This window comes from Oryza glaberrima, chromosome 11 (assembly GCF_000147395.1).
Source record: "Oryza glaberrima chromosome 11, OglaRS2, whole genome shotgun sequence".
Classification (NCBI taxonomy): domain Eukaryota; kingdom Viridiplantae; phylum Streptophyta; class Magnoliopsida; order Poales; family Poaceae; genus Oryza; species Oryza glaberrima.
In genome coordinates, this window is record NC_068336.1 from 22,173,402 (window position 1) to 22,199,828 (window position 26,427).

Genomic DNA, 26,427 nt, shown 5'->3' on the forward strand with positions numbered 1-26,427 from the left:
TGTTATCTGTCGTCGGTTACTCCCACTGCTTTCGAATTACAATCATTTTATATTTGTCCTAATCAACCATTCCAATTTTTTACTATTAATTTCTACAAGCTTATAAAGTTTAATCTATAGGATTTATATTTTTAGATTTATCATTTTTATATTATATTGTTTACATCTTGTTAAGCTACATGGATTTTTAAAAATTAATAATCAAATATAAATATATTTGATTTAAGATAAACAAAAACGAGAAGTAATTTGAACATAGCCTTATCTGTCGCATCTAATTAAAGATAATTAAGATCATAGACAAAGCGGACATAAGAGGAGCATCTGCTCTGCGCAGATCTTAAGTTCTCAACTAGATAAGTCCATATGATTCCTTGCCATTATCTGAAAAATATATATATATGCATGATTGCTTGCGTCTGCTAACTGTCTACTTGATCCATGTTGGTGTTTACTGTGCACAGCATTTTCAGCATATATTAATCAGTTTATTAATTGACAAACTCACTATTGAGATCTTAAGATGACGCTGGAGTAGTTTGTTATAGTTAAAGAATGTTATAGTCGCTCTTCAATAATGGCTCTTAAAAATATGTGTGAAAAGGTCATATATATCCAGTGTTTGAAATTTTGGGAACGAAATTTCTGAAATTTCCGAAATTTCGGAAATTTCGCCCCCCACCAAAATGCCAACATCTCGCCCAAAAATTTCGGTTTTTTGCAATTTTTTTTATGAATTTGGTCAAATTTTATTTAAATTTATTCAAAATCCGTCAAAAAATAAAAAAAAATCGTACGAAATTTTTCCGAAATTCTGGAAATTTCGGTTCTATCGCTCAGCAGCAGCAGAACTGCTGCTTCCGAAATTTAAAACCCTGTATATATGTTCAAACAAAGTTGAATCGACTGCCACACTTTATTGATTTAACCGGTGTAGTTTAAAAGCATATATTTGACAAACCATTACTTTTTTTACTGATAGAATAGGCATGATGCACATGAGCAGGTTAATTTATGCAATTAACCGTGCTATCACGAACCACCTAATACCATGATAAATTACTGTCTCCATCGCTCCATGGAAAATAAAAAGAAATGACCAAAGGTTGATCCGGAGATCAATCCAGCTTTATAGGAAAGCCAAAGACGGTTCACACAAAATTTCAATCTCCCAAAAACGGTGACTGATTATATAATTGTTCCAATAGAACATATATTCTATTATAAGACGCTTTAACTTTTTTAATCAAATATTTTTAAGTTTGATTAAATTTATAGGAAAACATAGTAACATTCTCAATGTAAAACAAATACTATTAATATGTATTCAATATTATATTTAATAAAATTAATTTGGTGTTGTAGCTAGTGCTAAATTTTTCTATAACTTTAATCAAACCTATAAAAGTTTGAAAAGAAATCATGATGTCTTGTAATATAAAAGAAACAAAGAATTTACTAGCAACATTCAGTAGACATTAGACCATATGAAACATGAGACACAGAAAGGCAGTGAAAAAAGGAAGAAGATTCTACCTGTCGATGATCAGTTGCCAACTCTGATGACTGACTGACCAATGACCACAGCCCCGGTTAGCTGGCGATGCTGCAAGACTAATCAAGCAAAAGTCTTGAATAATCTTTTCTCTGGTCCTGCTTCATGCTTGTGTGCATAGATAAATAGGTAAAGGCTGGCAGAACCCAGACAGAAAGCACAAGATCCGAGGAGCAGATCGACCAAAAGTCTCTGATCCCCTCTTCTTCTCGCTTGCTTCTCTCCTACTCGATCAATCTCGCTAGAGCTTCTTGCTTGCTTTGATCTCTCGAGCCTCTAGCTTAGCTTAGCTTAGCTAAGCTAGCTACTGATCAGTGTCCTAAGTAGAGTTGCTAGCTAGCTAAGCATGGCGAGCAATGGCGAGGCGACGACGGGGAGCGAGACGGCGGCGCCGGCGCCGGTGCCGGAGCCGACCCCGCCGCCGTGCCAGGGGAGGCTCATCACCGTGCTGAGCATCGACGGCGGCGGCATCCGCGGCCTCATCCCGGCCACCATCCTCGCCTGCCTCGAGGCCAAGCTCCAGGTATATACGTAGCAAGAACACACACACACTGCTGCTAGCTCATCAGCTGATCAGCTCAGCTATGGTGAAATCAAATGCTGATCTGTAAGGAACGGAACAATCGTGTGTTCAACAGCGAAAACATAGTCGCTACAATAGAGAAGAGTCAAGGGATCGATGATATCAAAGGGGATCGCAGACCGTCCATCAGAGATGCATTGATGATGGTGAATCCAATAAGATGTCGTCCCTTGACTGATCTTGATCCCTATTGCTACACCTAAACTATTTGGAACATCTAAATCCCTGGTTTTAATATAAATGATACAAGGTTTTCCGTATTCGGAAAAAAAATATGATGATTAATTTGGTGATGATTAATTCAGGAGCTGGACGGGCCGGAGGCGAGGATCGCGGACTACTTCGACGTGATCGCCGGGACGAGCACCGGGGCGCTGATCACGTCCATGCTGGCGGCGCCGGACGACGACCGGCGGCCGCTCTTCGCCGCCGGCGACCTCACCAACTTCTACCTCGAGAACGGGCCCAAGATCTTCCCACAGCGGAGGTGCGTGTCGAATATCGATCGATCTCTGTCTTTTTTTCAGAGAATCGATTCGCGATCACATCACATGTCGATGATCATATCGCTGCATTTTTGTTGAATGCTAATGTTGATTCGTTCGTGACGGGCATATGCACATGCAGGTTAATTAATTCAAAGCTTTAAAACGATTTTTCTTTTGCGAGAAAAAAAGAAAAGAAATTTCTGAAGCTCTTGATATATATAGATCGATTGTTCTTGGTAGGACTTGCATCTGCCTCCTTATGCTCGTTTAGAACATAGAATTCTAAAATCGCAGGATTATAAAAATATGAAAATATAATATCACGCTACGTAGAACTGTATAGGAATTATGAAACACGAGAATACTAAAAGTTTCACAGAGTGAACACATGAATTTCAAAGGAACTTGCTGATGACACACAAAGAAACTAGAACGATAAAAGAGAGAAAGTGTATTGTAATTCTTAGAAAATTTTCCTATAAAATGATGATTATTTTTCTATGTTTCTATGGAGTTGGGGGGGGGGGGGGGGGGGCAAAGGAAGTCAATTCTTAGGAATTTTGGCATCCTATATATTCGTTCGTTCCAAAGGCCCCATATGCAATATTTAGCAAAGATTCGGATCCTCCATAAATATTAAAAGAAGTTCCTTCAATCCAAATGGGCCCTTAAAATTTTTGAATTTGTTTGGACTTAATAAGAACCTCTTCAAAGTTAGTAAAAAATGTGTTCAAAAACTTAAAAGGTTTTTCTTTCAAATTTCTGAAATTCAGTCCCCTGATTTTTTTTTTTTGGAAACATATAATTAAGCTGAAGAGGGAAGAATTTTGGTTGTGCTAGTGGACGACAATTGGAACCGTCTGCGTTAAGCGGCATTTAGTGGGCGATAGCGACTTACGACACTGAAGGCTAATTAATCTGCTTTTTAGATTAGGAAAAGACTGGTCTATGTAGTCAAAACTATCATGACATATGGCATCATCTTTGTCACTCCTTTTTATTGATTCGAAGTCACATAACCACACTTAATAACCAGTTTTTTATTCGCAAATAATTGCTTGTAGTTTTGCCATGTTACCTTTATGCTACAGAGAGTTTTGGTTAGAATTTACTTTCTTTTCTAGATAATAGAATATTTTGTTCATATGGCTGGAATTTACTTGGGTCAGGCTATGATTTGCTTACTTCCACAAATTGTTTTGTTTTTTTTTTGTTTGGGGGGGGGGGGGGGGCAGACGAATTAGGATTTTATTAAGCCGTTTGTGAACTTGTTATGTCACATCACCACTCTGTTTTGTCCTCTCTTTTTTTTTTCTGCCTACGAAGGAAAGTGACCCAACCAGATTAGAACAAAGGAGTTAAAAGGTGTAGTACGGAGTACACATTGCAAAAGACAACAAACGCGGTTGTTGGGAAAAAAGCACATGCTAAATGACAGTGCTAGACTTGACCTCTTTCCAAATATTGACACTGGTTGATGACCTGTCAAACACACACAAAAAAAAATTATTCCAGGGATATAAGTACTGCAATTATTTTGTGTACTGCTATCTCCCTTTCTAAATATGAGTATTTTAGTTGACAGTCTCAGAAATGCTCCTATATTATTACTATAAGAAGTATTGATAAGAGCTATAATTTCAAATACTATGGTGACATCGAAAACATTTTTTTTTAAAAGAGCAATTAAGTAATTATATAAGGTTTTGTAGGGTTGGGTTCTTGACACCAGTGGCAAACCTGATCGGCGTGGTGAGGGGGCCCAAGTACGATGGCTCGTTCTTGCATGACAAGATCAAGAGCCTTACGCATGACGTTACCATCTCAAACACGGTCACCAACATCGTTGTACCGGCTTTCGATGTCAAATACTTACAACCCATCATCTTTTCCACCTATGAGGCCAAGAATGAGCCCCTCAAGAATGCCCACCTCTCCGACATCTGCATCAGCACGTCAGCAGCGCCGACATACTTCCCCGCGCACTTCTTCAAGACCACTGACGTCTCCTCCGGCAAGTCTCGGGAGTTCCACCTCATCGATGGCGGTGTCGCTGCAAACAACCCGGTACTGAGCACATACCATTTAATACGAGAAATTTTACTTCTCTAAGAGGTTAAAATTGTTGATATCAAAATTTACATCAGAAGATGGGATACCTTCTAATATCTTCTTAATCACTATAAAATCACTCGTTTAGTATACCTTCAATCTCAAAAGGCAAAAATATCAATTGTGAATTGTTGGTACCATCTCCTCCTGAACACAACTTTGACCATTTTATTGAGTGCTCATGCGTGCAGACAATGGTAGCCATGTCTATGATCAGCAAGGAGGTGTTGCGTGAGAACCAGGACTTTAAATTGGGTAAGCCAGCAGATTACAAGCACTACCTGGTGATCTCAATCGGGACAGGGACGGCGAAGATGGCGGAGAAGTACACCGCGCCGGCATGCGCCAAATGGGGTGTGCTCCGGTGGCTCTATGACGGCGGCTTCACCCCACTCATCGACATCTTCACTCATGCTAGTGCTGACATGGTCGACATCCACGCGTCCGTTCTCTTCCAGTCTCTCTGCTGCGAGAAGAGCTACCTCCGCATTCAGGTGACTACCATGGTTTGAAATTTCGTTAATTTTGGCCCCCACCGACAAGCACAAATCTCCCCGAAATTTTTGGTTTTTTATCAAATGTTTGTAAATTTAGTCAAAATTTAACAAATTCAATCAAAATACGTTAAAATTAAAATATTTTTGGTAAAAAAATGGAAATCACGAAATTTTCAAATTTCCGGCAACCAAGGCGGCAACCGAAATTGCAAACCCTGGTGACTACTCCCTCCCTCTGTTTCAAGTTATATGTCGCATTGAATTATTTTCCTAATCAAACTTGTTTAGGTTTGATCAAATTTATAGAAAAATAAAGTAACATTTCCAATACAAAATAAATATATTCAACATAATATTTAATAAAACTAATTTGGTGCTGTAAATGTTACTATTTTTTTTATAAACTTGGTCAAATCTAGAAGTTTGACTACGGAAAAAGTCGAAACGACTTATAATATGACACGGAGGAAGTAGCTATATATTAAGTTGCATACTATTATCGGTCTACTTGTATCATTATATTAATATACTTCTAACACCAGTAAAAGTTAACCTAGCTACTAACCGACCAACTAGTTCACCCAAAAGCTTCTATGTTTTCACCTTCTCGTAATCGTGACACTAAAATTGAGTGTTCGTGTATATAGGACGATTCGCTGGAGGGGCACACGTCGTCGGTGGACATCGCGACGAAGGAGAACATGGAGGCACTGATCAAGATCGGCAAGGACCTTCTGACTAAGCGAGTGGCGAGGGTGAACATCGACACCGGAGTATACGAGCCCGTTGATGGAGAGGGCACCAACGAGGAGGCACTCGCTCGCTTCGCCAAGAAGCTCTCAGAGGAGAGAAGGCTACGCAGAAACAACCTCAGTTCCTCTTGAGCTGAGCTAAAGCTAAGTTAGCTAGCTAGCTCAGTTCTAGCTAAGCTAAGCTAAGATGTAAAATTAAGTAATACAGCCTGTGATGTAGTAAGTGTGATGTGGGTGAGGTATTATGCATATTGTAATAATGTTGGTTTGGTTTTCAATAATTAATCAGCATGTGTTTATTTGAGCTAGCTGGGACCGCCAAGTGGCAAATGCCATTATTTTAGTTTTGCGTCTATCAGCATCAGTCTAGCTACCTAGTGCCAATCGGTCATTGATTTTTCAGAAGCTGACCAATAATGCACAAACACATGAGACCACACACAGACAGGCAGGCAGAGATGATGCTGAATATAATCCAGAGAAGATCGATCATTCAGATCTCTAGCTCGGCGACAACTACTACTTCCTCCGTTTCATAATATAAGTCATTCTAGTATTTCCCACATTTATATTGATGCTAATAAATCTAGATAGATATATATGTCTAGATTCATTAGCATCAATATGAATATAGAAAATGCTACAATAACTTACATTGTGAAACGGAGGGAGTACTTTCATTACTGTTAGAATAGGCATGATGCACATGAGCAGGTTTATGCAATTAACCATGCTACCACGAACTACCTAATACCATGATAAATTAGTATCTTCATCCCTCCATGTCAAATACTACTATTTTTATAACAAGCAAGGGAATTTACTATTCGCCTTTCAGATGGTACTCCAACTTATTTTTTAAATAAATGATACTCCTAACTTCTAGATAAATTTTTTTTTGACTATTTCTCTTATGAAAGAAATGATGTAATTATTCCCTCCAGTCATAAATATATATTTAACGTGGTTGACTTTGACCTTAAAGTTTCATCATTTGTCTTATTGTGCGAGTATGAAAAAAATATAAATCATACTTAAAGTATCTTGTTATAATAAAATAAGTCATAGTTAAAATTATAAAATATTTTCAATAATATAAATATCCAAACGTATATTTAAAAGTTAACATCCTCGTCTATTAAAAACCGGAAAGAAACGCTTCAGCACGTAGACCCTCGATCTCAAGCATTTTGCTGTTGAATTTTTTTTTCCTCAAAATAACCCTAATTTTCTTTCATTTTGCAGGAATAAGATACAACCTGAAAAAAAAAAGACCAATGATTGATCCGAAATCATTCCAGCTTTATACGAAAGCCAAAGATGGTTCGCACAAAATTTCAGTCTCCCGAAGGTTTCACATTTTCGCCTAATGATTGGGTGACTGATTATATCATTGTTCCAATAGAAGATATATTTCATTACTCCCTCCAGTTTATAATATAAGACTCTTTAACTTTTCTAATCAGATATTTTTCAGTTTGATTAAACATATATAAAAGCGACTTATATCTTTACATTTCAACTTATGAATGAAACATTTGATGTAACATATGAAACATCAAGTTCCGCCGAATTGAAACACCAGCACATCTAGATCGACCATGGACAAAGTTATATATGGAGCACCATAAAAAACCATTGCAACATTTCAATTCAACACAAAAGAACATCAAGTTACACCAGCTGAAACATCAAGAAATCACACTCGTCCACTTTACTCGTGCTCTTCTCGAGTGTTGCTGACAGTGAGGCATCGACGTTCACGCCGACCTCCTCGAACTAACATCCACGCCAACCTCCTCGAACAGGAAAGAAGAAAAGGGTCATCACTGCTCGTATCTGCGAGCTCGACAAGAAGCTCGAGGCATGCCATCGCGTCCACAACATCTTCCCTATTGGCGGGCACCACACCGTCGTCGAGCGCCGCCTCCAGGTCCGGACCTCCCTCTCCCATAGCTTCCTGCATACAGCAAAGGATGGAGATGAGAGGAGAAAGAGATTTTTTTTTAAGATAATGGATTATATTAAACCCGGCCTCTACACCTTGCGAGGGTGTACACAGCCAAAACCATAGTCACGAGTACAAAAGACTCCTCCCAGGACACACAAATAAAAGTTTAACAAACGATTAAAGAGAAATGGAGGCTAAACTTCAATTCTTCTTCGAAAATTCCATCCAAAGGTAGAGAAGAACTCCATAACTCGCTTCTCCGAAATTCTGCACTTGACTTGAGCTTCTTCTCCTTCAACTTTTTTAAGAAGCAAAGACCAAAGCCTTGCCCAATGAGTTGCCTTGAATATTACCTGTAAGAAAGAAATATGATTGTAGCCGTTAAAGACTATGTCATTCCTACTAAGCCACAAAGCCCAACAAATTGCCGCTATGCCCTCCCAAGTTTGTCTTTTGAGTTTAGGTTCAAAACCATTCAACCAATTACCAAACATATGAGCGCAACTTCTGGGTTGTCTAACCCCGAAAGTAAAATAAACCGCACTCCATATGTATCTAGCCAGAGATGGGGTTTTTTTTCTGACATTCAGAAAGAGATGAGTTGATAGTAATGGAGAGAGAGGGGGATGAAATAAAGCCTAGTTTACGAAAAACCTATCGCGCGATCGATCGCCCCAGGCGATCAGTTCCCCTCCCCCACGCAGTTTCTTTTTTTTTTTGGCACCGCATCCTATTTTAATAAATTTGTACACCTAAAGTTTGTACACTTCAAGTTTACACATCTAAAGTTTATACACCTAAAGTTTAGAGGCACAAAGTTTATAAGTCAAAAGTTTATATACCCGTTTCAAATTTGAATTTGAATTCAAATATTTTATATATATAGTATTTCTATACATCTAAAGTTTATACACCTAACGTTTATAATTAAGCCAAAAGTTTATATACCCAATCAAATTTGAATTTGCATTCAAATATTTTTTTATATATAGTATTTCTATACATAAAGTTTATACGTGCGAAGTTTACGGTATAAAGTCTATACATAAGTATAGAGTCTATGCACATAAATAAGAGTATTAGATTTTTTTTCTATTTTTTTTAACTTTTTTCTAACTTTGTTTTTTTGTTTTTTTAAAATTTATGGTGTAGTAGGAAGAGAAGAAGGGGAGGAGGAAGGGGGATAAGAGCGTGTTAGGGGAGGGATGGGGGATGATCGCCCATAACGATCACCCGCCCATTAGCGACGCCCCTGATTTAGTTACCAATATTTTTTTTCTCAAAAACGTCACATCGAATCTTTGGATATATGCATAGAGCATTAAATATAGATAAAAACAAAAACTAATTGCACAGTTTGCATGAAAATCGCGAGACGAATCTTTTGAGCCTAATTAATCCATGATTAGCCATAAGTGCTACAGTAACCCACATGTGCTAATGACGGCTTAATTAGGCTCAAAAGATTCGTTTTGCAGTTTCCAGGCGAGTTATAAAATTAGTTTTTTTCATTCGTGTCTAAAAACATCTTCCAACATATCTGATGTGACACCCAAAAATTTTCATAGAAATAAACAGGGCCTAAGCAGATAAGGATGGATAGGATGGTTACATAAAACTGCCTAGGATGCTGAATGAATGAAAGACTTGGATTGAATCAAGTGGTTTTAACTGTTGGTTTTAACTTGGATTGAATCAATTTGATTGTACTGTCGGGCGCCGGGGCCTGATCATTTTCGTAATCTTCTCTCTGGTCATGCTTGTGTGCATAGTCAGTACTCATTATTTAACTCTAATTATTGAGTTTATAAATAGAGATTTGCTTCGGTAAAAAAAAAAAAAAAAGTACCTCAAGGTTACCGGAGTAAATCTCTTATAAATAGGCAAAAGTTGGGAGAACCCAGACATAAAGCATGCGAGAAGCAGATCTCCGATCCCCTCTGCTTCGCTTGCTTCTCTCCCACTCGATCAATCTCACTTCTTCCTTGCTCTGATCTCTCAATTAAGCCTCTAGCTACTGATCAGTCCTAAGCTAGCAGCAGGTAGGTGTCAGAAAGGTGGTGTCTAGCTTTCATGGCGAGCAATGGCGAGGCGACGACGGAGAGCGAGACGGCGGCGCCGGCGCCGGTGCCGGAGCCGACCCCGCCGCCGTGCCAGGGGAGGCTCATCACCGTGCTGAGCATCGACGGCGGCGGCATCCGCGGCCTCATCCCGGCCACCATCCTCGCCTGCCTCGAGGCCAAGCTCCAGGTAACCCACACTGCTGCTCGCTCATCAGCTGATCAGCTCAGCTCAGCTATGGTAAAATCAAATGCTGATCTGCAAGGAACGGAACAATCACCTCACTACTATAGAAAGACATATTCAGGACGGTATCATAGGTGTCGAAATAGCTAAAATTGATACCTATAATATTTTTCGCACCTCCACATGTTGAAAAAAAAAACTAAAACCTTTAAGCGACTATACATATCGGTTCTATAGAAAAACCAACACCTATACTAAGTACCGGTTTTTTTGTCCTTATCTTATCGTAGCTGTTAATTAATTAAATAACCGGTACCTATAATAATTATTGGTTTTAAAAAATATCGATACCCGTAAAAACAAAGCTGAGCTGACCGCCCTTCCTTATCCTCCCAAGTAGATAAGGACCTCACTCCCCCGCCTCTCTCTCTCTCTCCTCATGCGTGGCGGCGGTGGGAGGGGAACCAGCAACAGGGGCACCTCTCTCCCTACCCAGGCAATGGCGGTGCCCTCCCTTCCACCAAATCAGGCGGGAGGGGAGGCCGCGGCAACAGCGGTTGGTAGAGGGAGGGGAACTTGCAGCAGGGATGATGCCCTCCCCTCCGTCAAATCTGACAGGAGGGGAGGCAGCGGCAGCAAGGGCACCTCCCCTCCGACAGATCCGGTGGGAGGGGAGGCAGTGCCAGCTACGAGCAATGGCAGAAGGGGAGGCGGCTGTGATAGCAGCAGCGCCCTCCCTGACTTCAGCCCATTCTTTATGTTATGAGTGTTCTTAGTGTTGGACTTTTTTAGTGTTTGGTATTCTTGAGTTCTTGGTTGTTCTTGTGTTTTTGGATTAAATGTTATATACAATTTTGATTCGAGCCGATGCATCGAGTTGGGTATTTTTTTTATTTGTGGAACCTTAAAAGTGTCGATTCCTAAACCGGCAACAGAACCTAAATCCGACACCTTTGTGGGGTTTCCAACCGACATCAATTAAAGTTTTTTAGTAGTACACGTTCAAGGGCGAGACGAAAGATCATGCGGGAGGTGGCGGAGCTTACGGCCATGAAAGCCGCGCTACGATGCGAGATAGGAGTGCCCATCTAAGTGGTGTACCTAAGTGGTGTACGTACTCGGTCGTCCCTGGAGTTTCGAGAGATCAACCTTCGAAAAAAACAAGATCGATTTTCTTTTTCTATATGTACGTATAGCTGCTAGTACACTACCTATATGAATCATCTAAATCTCTGATCTTAATACAAATGATACACATTTTATGTATTCGCGAAAAAATCATGATGATTAATTCAGGAGCTGGACGGGCCCGAGGCGAGGATCGCGGACTACTTCGACGTGATCGCCGGGACGAGCACCGGGGCGCTGATCACGTCGATGTTGGCGGCGCCGGACGACAACCGGCGACCGCTCTTCGCCGCCGACGACCTCACCAAGTTCTACCTCGAGAACGGGCCCAAGATCTTCCCGTAACGGAGGTGCGTGTCAATCTCCGTCAATTATTTTTTTTAAATATAAAGTGAATTGTACAACTTTCTTCGTCACCTTAAAATTTTTGAGTTGAACCAGTCGGTGCATGCAAGTCAATATATTTTTCCCGAGAATCGATTGGATCACATGTCCATCGCTGCAATTTGGTTGCGTGCTTGATTCATTCGTGACGGGGCATATGCAGGGTTCACAGCTTTAAAACGACATTTCTGAAGCTCTTTGATCTATCGATTGGTCTTGGTAGAACGCAAAATTCTAAAATCGCAGATTATAATAACTACACAAGAAGAGGAAAAATACAGAAATATAATATCACGCTACGTAGAATTGTATAGGATTCTGAAACACAAGAATAGTGGAGTTGGTCCCTGTGGACAGATTGCAGGGAGTGAACACATAAATTTCGAAGGAACTTGCGGATGACAGAGAAAGAAGAGTGATAAAGGGAGAAAGTGTATTGTACTTCTTAGAAAAAATTCCTATAAAATAATTATTTTTCTATGGAATTAGAGGGCAAAGGAGGTCAATTCTTAGGAATTTTGGCATCTTATTCCTTCGTTCCAAAGAACCCATATGAAAAATTTAGCAAAGATTCGGGTTATCCACAAATATTAAGTTCCTTCAATCCAAATGGGCCTTTAAAATTTTCGAATTTGTTTGGATTTAATAAGAATCTCTTTGAAATTAGTAAAAACATGTTCAAACTTAAAAAACAATCTTTCAATTTTCTGATATTTAGTCCCCTGATTTCTTTTTGAAACGTATAATTAAGCTGGAGAGGAAAAAATTTAATGGTTGTGCTAGTGGACGACAATTGGAAGTTTGGAACCGTTTAGGTTAATCGGTATTTAGTGGGCGATAGGGACTAAAGACACCGAAGGCTCATCTGCTTTTAGATTACGAAAAGACTGGTCTGTGTAGTCAAACTATCATGACATGGCATCATCTTTATCACCCCTTCTATAATTTTGTTGATTTTTTTCAAGAAACACAACAAACAACAAACGCACGCAGACAGTCATAACGCACGTGCACTTATCTATAAAATGAGCGCACACACATCTTACTTTTACGAGCATCTTTTAAAAAAAATTGAATCAGGATATCTTGATATTGATATCTCGCTGTTAACGGATACATCGTTTATCATTAAAATAATAATTAGTTATAAATGCTTCTTGCAGCCAGGTGATCACCAGGTTTTTTATTTGCGAATAATTGCTTGTACTCATTTAACCACACTTAGTAACCTGTTTTTTATTCGCAAATAATTGCTCGTAGTTTTGTCGTGTCACCTTTAAGCTTCAGAGGATTTTGGTTGGAATTTACTTGGGACAAGCTACGGTTTTTCATGATTCGATCTTCAGATGGGTCTAGAACTGTAAGGTTATGAGTAGTAATGGATTCGTCAACCTAGATGAAGCAAAATACATGCATTTTTAAGCGGTTGTGATGTCACATCGCCACTCTGTTTTGTTTTGTCCTCTGTTTATAATCTGCCGGCGAAGGAACGTGACGAAATCAGATTAGAATAAAGGAGTTAAAAGGTACAGAGTACATATTACAAACGACAACAAACGTGGTTGTTTTTTTTTTCGAAACCTAAGGCGAAACTTTGTTCCACTTTTATAATTAGAAGAAGAGAATTGATCCAGTTTATAAGGAAAACCGGGCCCGAAAATCGTACAACTGCACGATTAATTACAGGAAAACAGGCTGAAACCCACCGCTACAAAACTAACAACGACGGCGGAGCCCAAACACAGGGCGTCGCCGCCAGGCTAAACACAAAAGCGACACAACAGCTCCCATATCGCAGAAGAGGTGTTATCGTTGCCGAACTAGCCGCCCAAGCGATCCAGCAGCGCTGACTTCACAACCGCAGCGACACTGAAGGCACGAAGGTCGCCAAAGCGAAAAGCAGCTCTAACCTCCAACGATGGACATCAGCCAAGCCACCGAGGAGCCACATCCTTCACACGCCCAGCACCAGAACTCCTTGGAAGAGACTGCAACATGTCATCATTGCCAAGTGTCGCCGCACCCCATCAGCGAGCAGCTTCAACTTCACCAGCATCGCCACACCCCATCAGCGAGCAGCTTCAACTTCACCAGCAGAAATAACCGAAGAGCGTGTCGCCGGCCACAAGAATGAGCAAACCCAAGAAGGCTAAGGCCTCGCCGAACAAGTTATGGGAGCTTTTGAACCGAAAAAGACCATCAACAGTCGTCGATGCGTTGGAACTTCTCCGAAGTGATGCCCCCAAGGAAGACACGACGCGTAGCGCCGCCACCTCTCGTTCGAATTCAGAATAAGGTTTTCACCTGGAGATTGTGGCGATATGAAAGAACGCCATGACAACGCCTCCAAGAAGGGAAACAGCACCCACGGGCATCATCGTTGTCGAACTGGCCAAAGGCACGGCAAAGCATTCGCTAGCATCTTCACATCACCCACACAAACACCCCCATATCGATGGCCACAGAATAGTCCATGACGTCTAACAAGCAGTCATACCAACTCCACATCCGCACATCGCCACACATTAGCCACGAGACCCGCCACCGGCAGAAGAACCCCCTACCGAGCAGGAGGCTCGCCGCCAGCATGCAATCCCACCGAAGCCCGCCTAGGAGTCGTTGCGCGGCCGCCGCGCTCGCCGAAGCCCACCCGAGCCGTGCAACGCCGCCACACGCAGCCATCCCACCAACCGGCTACCCTGGCTCCATCACCCACACTGCGACGCTGCCCCTCGCAAGCCGGTGACGTCCGCACCGCCGCAGCATCCGTTGTCGCCACGACCACACGCCGCCACGGACGGACGCCGACGCTGACGCCGTGACCTCGGCGCGAGCGAGCCGCCGCTGCCAGCCGCGAATCTGACGCCCGCCCACCGTGACGCCGCCCCTGCCTGCCGCCGGTCTCCGGGCAGCCCGCCAGATCTGGCCGGAGCTGTCCCGAGTTTGGTCGGGGAAGCTGCCGCCGCCGCCACCTCCGGAGGCTCCCCAGCCTTTGCAAGCGTGTGGCCGCGCCGACCAGCCGCCGCCATTCCGCGTTGCCCGGCGCACCGCGTCGCCTCCTCACGTTTCCCGTCGGTCGGCCACTGCCGATGCCCGCGCCGCCATCCTCGCCGGCCAAATCCAGCGGCGGTGGGCCAGATCCAGCCGTGTGGAGTCGGATCCAGCGGCGGCGGCGCCGGATCCCAGCCACGCATCGCACCACCGCGCAGTTTCCCGGTGTGCAGCGCCCTCCTCACGCCGGAGACGGGCTACCGCCGGGATTTAGCCCCGCCGCCGACATCCTGGCGGGCCGCGCGGTTTCCGGCGGCGTGCTCCGGCGGCGGCGAGGCGGGGAAGAGGAGGGGAGGGTGGCGGTGGCTGGGGACTAGGGTTCGTCCCTGGTCTTCCGCGCGTGGACGACCGTGATCGTCGTTTCACTCAAGAGAAAAATCTTCATGCCAAGGGAATGTAGCCCGAGGCACAAACGTGGTTGTTGAAAAAAAGAGAAAAGGCACATGCCTTGCAAGACTCGATAACCAGTCAAATGTTAAGGGCTCATTTGAAACATATGATTGAGAAAATAGAGAAATAATAAAATATAAGATTTTATAGGAATATGAGTGTAAAACAAAGAATTACAAAACATAACACATGAAAAAACTTATGAAAAAACTTAGGAATGACTGTTTGATTGGATCATAAGAAAAACATAAGAATTTGAGAAAAGAAAGACTCAAAGAAAACTTTTCATGATGTTCTATCTTATATTAAATTCCCTCCAAAACTTATGTAGAACGATGGAATTTCATAGGATTCTATAGGGTCCACTCCTTTAATTCAAAGGGCTATATAGAAAAAAATCCTATATGAATTAAATCCTTTAAATTCCTAGCATTGGTTGATGATCAGTCATAAATATAAATTTATTCAAGGAGTATTAGTTCTGCAATTATATTGGTACTGCTACCTCCTTTTTTAAATATAAGCATCTATCTATTAACTTAATAAAGTAATAGAAAAAAACATCCACGTTAACTCTCAACGTCTAGAAATTTTCATGTTAATTGGAGTAAAATTAAAAAATATATAGGAAGAACTCATTGCAGATAAGGACTCTTTCTTTTAAATTTTAGAAAGAAAAATCACGTTATATATGTGTAGTGACCGATCGACACCTGCACAAAACGATCAATCTTTTGCAAGGAAAAAAAAACTAAGCTTCTACATTAACCGTTACAACACAAATCACAAGTGTGATTGTCTGTGATAGGTAGTATCCAATATTGGCTCATTGCTCATCTCGATGTATTCCCTCTGTTGCAAGTTGCAACAAATCAAATCTCTAATGGCAGGTTCATATGTGAATCCTGATGCATTTATCTGTCTATCTATATTATCTTAACATGGTAGAAAAATGCCACCATATTGGCTCCCACTTTCTTAAAATTCCCATATTAATTAGAGAAAAAAAATTAATGTCCAAATAAAAATATAATTCAATATATCTGAAATTTGGAATAAAAAATTATCTTCAGCTACCTATAGAAAAAGAAAAGTATTTTGAAATAGAAATACAATTTAATATATCTGAAATTTGGAAAAAATAATTTGAAGAAAATGTATGAGAAGTCTACGGGTATAACTGTAAAAAGCAGGTAAAAAAATAGATGGCTAATAAAATGGTGCAGGGTGGGTCCACTTAAAGTAACAACGTTACTACAAGTTAAATACATATTCGTGTAGCAGCTACAACAAAATATGTGGGGGAGCGGGGTGGGAGGACAGGGCGTGGGGAGGGGAGGGGGGTTTTTCCCAGGGGGAGGGGGTTGTGGGTATAGTATAGTATAATATTGTGTGTGTGTGTGTGTGTATATATATATATATACATACATACATACATACAGTGTTAGCCGCGTAATCTGCGCGGGTCACCATGTTAGTTGAATTGATTATCTATTGATCATTGCTGCATTTCAGAGATTATGTTGATGTCGAAAACAACAAATTTAATTTCGTCGCAAAGAGTTATTAAGTAATTATGTATGATTTTATAGGGTTGGGTTCTTGACGCCGGTGGCGAACCTGATTGGCGCGGTGAGAGGGCCCAAGTATGACGGCTCGTTCTTGCACGACAAGATCAAGAGCCTTACCCACGATGTGACCATTGCCGACACAGTCACCAACATCGTCGTGCCAGCATTTGATGTCAAGTATCTGCAACCCATCATCTTCTCCACCTACGAGGCCAAGAACGAGCCCCTCAAGAACGCCCACCTCTCCGACATCTGCATCAGCACGTCAGCGGTGCCCACTTACTTCCCCGCGCACTTATTCAAGACCACCAGCCCCTCCGGCGAGTCTCGAGAGTTCCACCTTATTGATGGCGGTGTCGCTGCAAACAACCCGGTACCGAGCATATATCATTTAGTATGAGAAATTTAATTCTTTTAAGAGGTATCAAAATTTACATCAGAAGGTATGATACCTCCTAATATCTTCTTAATCACCATAAAATCACTCGTTTAGTATATATACCTTCAATCTCAAAAGGCAACATATCAATTGTGCACATTGTTGGTACCATCTTGAACACAACTTTGACCATTTGTTGAGTGCTCGTGCGTGCAGACAATGGTAGCCATGTCTATGATCAGCAAGGAGGTGTTGCGCGAGAACCAGGACTTCAAATTGGGTAAGCCAGCAGATTACAGGCACTACCTGGTGATCTTGATCGGGATGGGAACGGCGAAGATGGCGGAGAAGTACACCGCGCCGGCATGCGCAAAATGGGGTGTACTCCGGTGGCTCTACGACAGCGGCTTCACCCCACTCATCGACATCTTCAGCCATGCAAGTGCAGACATGGTCGACATCCATGCCTCCGTTCTCTTCCAGTCTCTCTCCTGCGAGAAGAGCTACCTCCGCATTCAGGTGACTACCATGGTTTGAAATTTTGGTTTGAAATTTCGGCCCCCACTGGCAAGCACAAATTTCCCTGAAATTTTTGGATTATTTTTCAAATATTTGTGCATTTGGTAAAAAATTTTCGAAATTCAATCAAAATATGTTCAAAATTCAAATAATTTTGGTAAAAAAACCCGGAAATCATGAGATTTTCAAATTTTCGGCAACCACGGTGGCAACCAAAATTGCAAACCCTAGTGACTACTCCCTCCCTATGTTTCATGTTATAAGTTGCTTTGATTTTTTTTCTAATCAAATTTCTTTAGATTTGATGAAGTTTATAGAAAAATATAATAATATTTTCAATACAAAATAGATATATTATCATAATATATTCAGCGTAATATTTAATAAAACTAATTTTGTGTTGTAAATGTTGCTAATTGTTCCTATAAATTTGGTTAAATCTATAGAAGTTTGACTACGAAAAAAATCAAAAACAACTTATAAAATATAACACGGAGGAAGTATTAGCTATTAAGTTGCATATGCACCCAACTATTATCGGTCTACTTCTATAATTACATTAATATACTAAGCGAGTGGCGAGGGTGAACATCGACACCGGAGTATACGAGCCCGTTGATGGAGAGGGCACCAACGAGGAGGCACTCGCTCGCTTCGCCAAGAAGCTCTCAGAGGAGAGAAGGCTACGCAGAAACAACCTCAACTCCTCTTGAGCTAAGCTAAGCTAGCTAGCTAGCGCTGGATCAGTTCTAGCTAAGCTAAGCTAAGCTAAGATGTAAAATTAAGTAATTGCTGTGATGTCGTAAGTGTTTGTGGGTGAGGTATCATATGCATATTGTAATAATATTGGTTTGGTTTTCATTGCATTAATTGCATGTTAATATATATGTACTTAAGCAACACTGAAATCTATAATTAATCAGCATGTTTTTATTTTAGCCAGCTGGGACCGGCAAGTGGCAAATGCCATTATTTAATTTTGCATCAGCATCAGTCTAGCTAATAACCTAGTGCCAATCGGTCATTGAATTTTCAGAAGCTGAACAATAATGCAGAAACCCATGAGACCACACGCAGGTAGACAGAGATGATGCTGAATTCAGAGAAGATCGATCATTCAGATCTCTAGCTCGGCGACAGGCAACTTTTTCACCTTTCTCAGATACCCATGAGATGTAGCAAGCTTCATCTTCATCTTCTCCTCCTACCTCCAGAAAAGTTGTCTGATTCTCTCTACACTAGCCATGGATTTCCTGGCCCTGACAAGGTAACATGTGTGATGCAGCTGGCCCCACTGGCAGTGTCACATTCAGCTGGGTGCAGATCCATCCAATTCGATCACACTGTCAGCTCAGGGAATTGCAGCTGCTGCTGCTGATGCATGCATTGCATCCAAGAACGTCCCAAGAAATAAAAGCCTGCAACATCTTCAGTGGAACATATGGTCTTATAATGAATGTTCAGTCGTCTTCAGGCCACTTTCCTCCCATTCTAGGTTTCAAAGTGATTTTCTGTGTTTCGTTTTTTAGATGGTGGAAGTAATCGCTTCCGGCTTTTAACATCGAAATAACATACACATTTGCATTATTATAAGCATGTGCGAAAATTCATGAAATGTCTAATAAGCTAGAACAACTCGAAAATTATGCATCCCATGATTCTTTTTTAACTGCCATTCGTTTTTTTTTCAATAAGAAAGATGATGATTACATCCCGAGCCTCTGCAATACACCATTCATTAAGGTTGAAAACTTGATCTCGCATTACTTGCTCAAAGGGGTGGCTCACATCAACGGCCAAATCTAGCTCCCAGAATATAATTTACAATCTAGCAAGAAACTGCAGAAAAGAAAAGGATAAAAAGAGAAGGAACAGTGCTGTAAACTAAGACTCCATTATTTTTCCCTCTCCTCTGATCTTTGCCGTAGATTCTTGATCCGACGGTACGGGAGTGCGCACTGTATCCTCGTACCTCGTAAAGATGCACATCCAGTGGAACATGCAGAGGCTGATACTCTGATGATACTATCATTGGAAATGTTGCATGAGTCATTTGTGACAAGTGATTCAGACTTCAGGAGGGAGCAAAGTGCACTTTAATTTTTTTTTCATGCAGGCTTTGGTGCTCTAGTTTTCATTGCCTCAAAGTTAGATCAAGTTAAACTGTCGCTTTGGCACACAACCTGACCAACCCAATGCCTGCATATGCTTTACCAAATTGCTTTGCTTTGCTTTAGCATGCTTGTGATCAGTGCATCAGATCTACTAGCAGCTAGCTTGGCTTGCATATATTGGCCCCCCAACTCACTGTTGTTAATTGTTATTTTGCTCAGTGATCACAGTGTCAGTACTGCCACTCCATGATTAGTGGTACTATAGTAACCTCTTTGTACGGATCTCATGGTCCCATACATGCAGCAAATCATGGACCAAGATCACTACTATTGTAACCCTACCTAGCTACTTATGTGATCAGTTCGATTCTCAAGTCTCAACCACACATGAAACCATATTACAGGGGATCAGAGTTTGCACTTTCGATTTCGGTGAAAATTTCAGCAATTTCAGTAACACCAAAATTTACAAACCAGGCGGAGATGAACCCCGTCTTTGAACATAGAGAGACGTTGAACTCTGTTGGATCGAATCATGTACAGTAACTGCAACTGCTGAACAGAAGTACTAGGTGATTCTGATTCATGTTGATCTGTAATCAGTTGTGCTTTTGATTGGTAAACAATATGATGGATGAACAGAGAGTTGTAGCACTTTCTCGTATCTCAGTAAAGATTCTTCTTACTACTCAAGTAGCATTGTTTCTGGATCTCAGCTAAGTTCCATCTAGCTAGCTACTGCACCTCTGGATTTCTCATCTATCTAGGCAGTGATCATCAACAGATGGCACAAGGACAAACAAATTAACGGGACCGGCCTCTGCTGCTGCAATCTACTGTTCGCTCACAAGAATCTCTGCATGCTGCTTGGCCCTGTCTGTGTAAGTGTAATGCATTTGCTTGCTTCTGAATAATTTTCTGAATGAAGTGTAGCTTCACCTTTCGTGTTCTTTGTCTTGCTGTAAATTTCAAGCCCGTTTCCTAAGGCTTTTTGGCAGGATTTGACTGCTGATGCTACAGCTCTCCAGCTTGACCACCGGTATCACCTTGTATGGTAGTGACTGGACTGGCTATGGTAGGGACTGGAGAACAAGAGAGCAGATATCTGTGGACAAATTAGTGCAGATAATAATGAGATAATGTTGCATTCTTGAGGTGTAGTTTTTGCAGCTTAAACCTTCTCTTTTTTAACAATTATTTTATGAATGGACTCTTATGGCCCCTTCGTTTCAAAGGTTTTATGGAGGAATCTTTGTAGGATTCAATTTTATAGGGCTTTTTTTTCCCTATTTTGTCCTATGAAATAAAGGATTGGAGCTTCCCAGATTATGTAAAATTCGTAAGGAATGGCTCAATGCATATATATATTATAGAGAAAAGTTAACAATAGCTCCAACATTTTGGAAAAATTTCTTTGAATCTATCTCTTATTTAACTTTTGTGTTTTTCCTTTAGTCTATTTAAAATATTGTTTCTATTTTTTCTTGTGTTTTATATTTTTTCTGTTCTGCACTTGTTTTCTAGTAAAAATCCCATGTTTTTCTTGTTACTCCGTGTTCTCAATTATATGTTTCGAAGGATCAAAGAATCTTTAGATAAACCTTTTTTAGGAATGGCCCCTCGGATCGGTATCAGAGCCATTGGCATCAACAAATAGCGAGTCATTATCATAGTGAAGTAGAACCTCTGTCCTATCGATGGTTGACTATGTGGTCAGACAGTTCAGTTAGGGCGCCGAGTGGCGTTGAGATGGAGGTCCGTCCTTTAATATAATAATCTAGGATCAGACGAGACATTTTATAGCACAACTAATCTGGATAAATGCATGTCTACATTTGTTGTACTATGAAATGTCTCGTCCAGTCCCAGGACTTCATCGTTTCGTTTATTGACGGAATAAGCGAAACAGTATATTTGCAAACAAAAAATAATTTATAAATAAAACTTATATATATATGTGTTCTTACCAATATAAAAGCAAGGCTGAAAAATAAACTACGATGAGAAAACCTCAAAATCAACTCCAAATTTAAGATCCAAAATTCAAATCTTGGCTTATAAGCATAAACATAAGCCAAAAAATAAGGCTGCTAGATTGTTATATTATGGAACAGAGAGAGTTGTACGTATAAGAAATAAGTTGTCAAAAGTTTATTTATAAAATAAACTTTTATAGAAGATTCAAATGCGCAAATATTGCCAGCATTTTTGAGCCCTGAACTATCTGGGTTTCCCTAACTTGACATATATTCTCTTTTGGAACAGACAATAAGTTTTATATAGCTGTAGAAACGAAAAGGATGTGAGAATCTCTGCCCAAAATGTCTCGTGTGTGTGCATGCGCGTTCTCCCTGTTCCCGACAGGGTGAGAGCAGCATCGTCACTGCTTGCAAACACCAATCAATAATTCTACTGCCCAAAGATAAAACCAAGCCAAAGATTCGCCAAGATGTTGTACAGAATTATTCACAGGTACATTCAACTGTACACATGGCCGGATGATATTTACAATATCGGACAGTTTCGTTGTACCGGTGGGTATCTGTAGGATCGATGTGCACACCGGCTTAAAAATGTTAAATTTGTTCGAATTTAGAAAATAAAGTAAGATTCACGTAAATCTGTTGAAATTTGAAATTTCCAACGTATAAGATTGGACCTTTTCAAAAGTGGATTTTCTATATAGTAACAATTCGACGGAAAATTGAGGGAGAAATCTATCGAGTTTTTAACGGTTGGATCCGCGCTGAGATCCATGTTCACCGTTGGATGGCGCATGTGGGGACTCATCCCGTGATTGGTAGGATCTCGTGGGCGTACTTTCGTACTGGATTACCGTGGGTTTTGTATATTTAGAAAATTGAGAGAAAAATATATCAACATTTAAATTTTTGGATGCGTTCATATTCATCCTCACCGTTGGATGGTGCACCTGGAGACTCATCCCATGATTCGGAGGATCTTGTGAGTGTGCTTTCCCACTGGATTATCATAGGTTTTGTATATGAGCATATTTTCCATCATTGAGGAGGTATCATGAGGCACCAATCTAATCTAACCGTTGATTTAGCAGGGGTATGATCGGACTAACAAAAAAGAGGTGTCCTTTCTTCGTCGTCCATGCCCATCCAGCGTCGTCGTCGCCAATCGAGGCCACCGCCGCCGTCGTGCATCCAGTCGGTCGCCGGCCGCCGTCGTCGCCTATCCAGCCCGCTGTCGTCGTCGCCGTTGTTGCCGTCGCCCATCCAATTGGCCGCCGGCCGCCGCCGCCGTCGTGCATCTAGCCGGCCGCCCGCGTCGCGCGTCCAGCCGCCGTGCATCCAGCCACCCCCGCCGCCGCGCGTCCGTCCGCCCTCCACCGTCCCCCTCGAGCCCGCCGCGTCCAGCCTCCTCCAGCCGCCGCGCATCCTGCTGCCGCGCGTCCGTCTGCTCGCCGCCGTCCCCCTCGAGCCCACCGCGTCCAGCCCCATCCAGCCGCCGCCGCTGCCATCACGCGTCCAAGCGCCCGCCGCCATCCCCCTCAAGCCAGCCGCCACGCCGCCGCTGTGCTCTCCCGACGTTTTTTCTTTCTATCGTGAAACAGTAAAGGACAGAAATACCCTCCCACCCATAGCACCACTTCAATGAGGAGGTGCAGGACCATGAGGTACGGACGATTTCTGACCGTTGGGTGATGCCAGATCAATGGTCAGGATTTGGTACTGCACAACCTAAAGGATAGTAAAAAATCTCTTTATATATAGTTGTACGTAACTTGCAGCTAAATTATATTGTAATTATATACTATTTACATTACAATGGCATTATAATTATATTGTAGTTATATTTGGTATAATTTTAAAAAACTTTATGTTTATCAGCTCCTTTTTTAAAAAAATATCCAGATTGTGTACCAAATAATTTTATGTTTCACCAAAGCAAGTTTATCTAGCCATCGTTTCTCTCTCCTTGAGCAGGCCCGCACGGCGCGGCGCCACTCGCGCCTCCCACCTGCCACGTAAGCCGCAGACTAACGGCGTTCGGCCGTCAACTCCTCACGGACAGGGATCAGCGACAGCGAGCGTGGAGCTACATAACGCCGTCGTCGTCGTCGCCGTCGCCGCTCGCTCGCGCTGCGCGGCGCGGTGACGTGACGAGCTCCGATTTGTCGGCCGCGGACGAACACCTTGTCGTCGCAACTCGCAAGTACATATAAACCTCACTGCCACACCCACACTTGCCGCTGCTGTCTGCAGTAGCTCACCTACTTCCACCTTAGCTCACCCTCTCCACCGTCGCAGCGACATCGACGGCGAGCTCGAGCTCGAGCTCTGGCTGGTTCTTGTTGGCAAGCTAGCTAGCTAGCTCAGCTCTCGCCATGGGCAAGTACCTCAGGAGCAGCTGCAAGCAGCAGCAGCAGCCGTCGTCGCCGGCCGCCGTGGCGAGCGTCGCCGCCGCGGCGGTGTCGTCGTACTCGTACCTGACGCTGCGGAGCGGGCGGCGCGTGCCGGCGGCGGCGGGAGGCAGCGCCTGCAGGCGGCGTCACCGCCGCGGAGGACGCCGCGGGTGCGCCAAGAACGGCGCCGGGAGCGCGCGCGCGTGCGGGGCGAGGTCGCCGTCGTCCTCGGCGTCGTCCGGGCAGCGGCGGAGGTGTGAGGCGGTGGAGTGCTCTCACGGCGGCGGGCGGGCGGAGCTCTCGCGGTCGCCGCCTCTGGGGAATTCCGTCGTCGTCGTCTCCGGTGACGTCGTCAGTGGAGAAAGGTTTGGGTTTAAAAACTTATATAATCATGTCAATTTGACTCCCTCTCCTGTCATCCTGTGTAGTCACTAATAAGCACAAATCTTATATTTCAAAATTAAACCATACGTAAGTCGAAAATTTTATTTTACAAAAGGTAATTCGTGACAATTTTTTTTCTAGCTTAGTAATTAATTACACTGTCAGTCTGTCACACACTCACACTCACACTAATTAACCCTTGCTTCTACTCTCTCCAATTCAGAAAGTCTTTGAAGCCAAATTCTTGTTCCGGCGAAGTGGCGGCGGAACACGCCGGCGAGCACAAGCACAACCCTGCAGCCGCCGCGGCGGCCGGCCGCCGGCCACCGCTGTCGCCGCCGGAAGCGGAGATCGAGGCGTTCTTCGCCGCCGCGGAGCTCGCCGAGCGCCGGCGATTCGCAGAGAAGTACGTATACACACACACATAATCACTCATCTCTCTCTAGCTTGCAAGCTTAAAGCTAAGCTAAATCAAGCTAATTAGTTAATTAATTAATCTGCTTAATTTGCAAACTAATTACACTGCGAGCTGCCGGTTTTGCAGGTACAATTACGACATTGCCCTCGACCGCCCGTTGCAAGGCCGCTACGAGTGGGAGCCAGTGAGCACGTGAAAGGGAGGGGTAGAAGTGTCAACTCAACTCACACCCATGTCTGCAACTCACAAGTGATGCAAAGCTAGCTTAATCATCAGCAGCTAATTATCTGGGAGAGGCTGGGGATCGAGTTAGTGACCTTGTTTCTCCTGCTAATTCTCAATTAGGGAATTAATTAATTACTCCTCAATCCTCATCTCCACCTGTTGTCAGTTGGATCTCACTACCATATATATCTCAGCTCTGTCAATTAATCTTTTGTATAGTTGGTAGGAAATAATCAAGGATAATCCAGGTGATTTGGAGGATGCTTCTGATGAGCTCCCCTCTTGCTAATTACTAATATGTATCTTCCACATAATTTCGCCTAATTTACTGTTTATTACTACTTATTAAGCCCCTTCAAAAATAAGTATTTCATCTGTTTCACAATGTAAGACTTTCTAGCATTGGCCACATTCATTTATATATTAATGAATTTAGACATATGTATGTATTTAGGTTCATTAATATTTATATGTATATGTGCAATGCTAGAAAGTTTACATTGTGAAACGGAGAGAGTAATTGACTTTTTCTTACATATATTCTGATGATATGTAGTAGAGTTGATATTTAATTACACGTACCCTAGTGAGGTTAGAAACAGTAGTTGGTTGTTGGAGTGAACTGAAAATGCAGACAGTGCCAAATTTTGATGTGGCCAAGGATGTCACTGACATGTGAAGGCAGTTTTGGCCTGAAAGAAGAGCATGCAAAAGTCAGATCGAGTACGTATTCGAGTGTAATTTGTTGTTTTGCAAAAATTTGTGCGAGGCTTCTTTGCCTGATATGCACGCATGACGATCACAAAATGGCTGCATGTACGTATGTATATACGTACAAGCAAACACTTGCACAGGCATGTACGTATGTATATGTAGCTTTGCTGGGCTTGTATTGACCTTTTGTGAGTAAATTCACATGAAGCCTTTCAAGTTCTCTCTCTCTCTCTCTCTCTAACTTTTGTTTTCGTTATAGCCCTTTCTTTTTATTCTCTTTCTCTATTCCATCCAGTACCTGTTGTTGTAGGAGTTAGGCTTTATTTGAGTGAGAAAAAAGCTATTTTCCTATATGGTCATATGGAAAAGATTCAAAAGTACATTTATGCTATATTTTCCTAGATGGAAAAAGCTTCAAAAGTTCATTTATGCTATTTTCCTAGATGGAAAAGATTCAAAAGTACATTTATGCAAGGAGGACCTCTAAAAGGAGAATTAATTCCATGCTTTTCCACTCCTCTCTAGCCCCAATTTGCTTTTGGTCCTAAAAGAAAACTCTAGACTGCTTTCTTTTCATAACCTAGCCATGC

At 42.2% G+C, this 26,427-nt stretch overlaps 2 protein-coding genes and 1 pseudogene across 2 annotated transcripts; all 3 read left to right on the forward strand.

Moving 5' to 3' along the window:
• The first annotated feature begins 1,644 nt into the window (after positions 1-1,644).
• Positions 1,645-6,295, forward strand: LOC127754824 (patatin-like protein 1). The gene is made up of 5 exons (XM_052280419.1): positions 1,645-2,078; positions 2,444-2,625; positions 4,339-4,693; positions 4,930-5,232; positions 5,883-6,295. The coding sequence occupies exons 1-5, from the start codon at positions 1,902-1,904 to the stop codon at positions 6,117-6,119; spliced, it is 1,254 nt and encodes a 417-aa protein (XP_052136379.1). The 5' UTR covers positions 1,645-1,901; the 3' UTR covers positions 6,120-6,295.
• Positions 6,296-9,865: 3,570 nt separating this feature from the next.
• LOC127754825 (patatin-like protein 2) lies at positions 9,866-19,017 on the forward strand (annotated as a pseudogene).
• A 4,868-nt stretch (positions 19,018-23,885) lies between these two features.
• On the forward strand, positions 23,886-25,525 carry LOC127755092 (cyclin-dependent kinase inhibitor 3). Its single transcript, XM_052280729.1, has 3 exons — positions 23,886-24,461; positions 24,704-24,886; positions 25,025-25,525. The coding sequence occupies exons 1-3, from the start codon at positions 24,079-24,081 to the stop codon at positions 25,092-25,094; spliced, it is 636 nt and encodes a 211-aa protein (XP_052136689.1). The 5' UTR covers positions 23,886-24,078; the 3' UTR covers positions 25,095-25,525.
• The last annotated feature ends 902 nt before the right edge of the window (positions 25,526-26,427 follow it).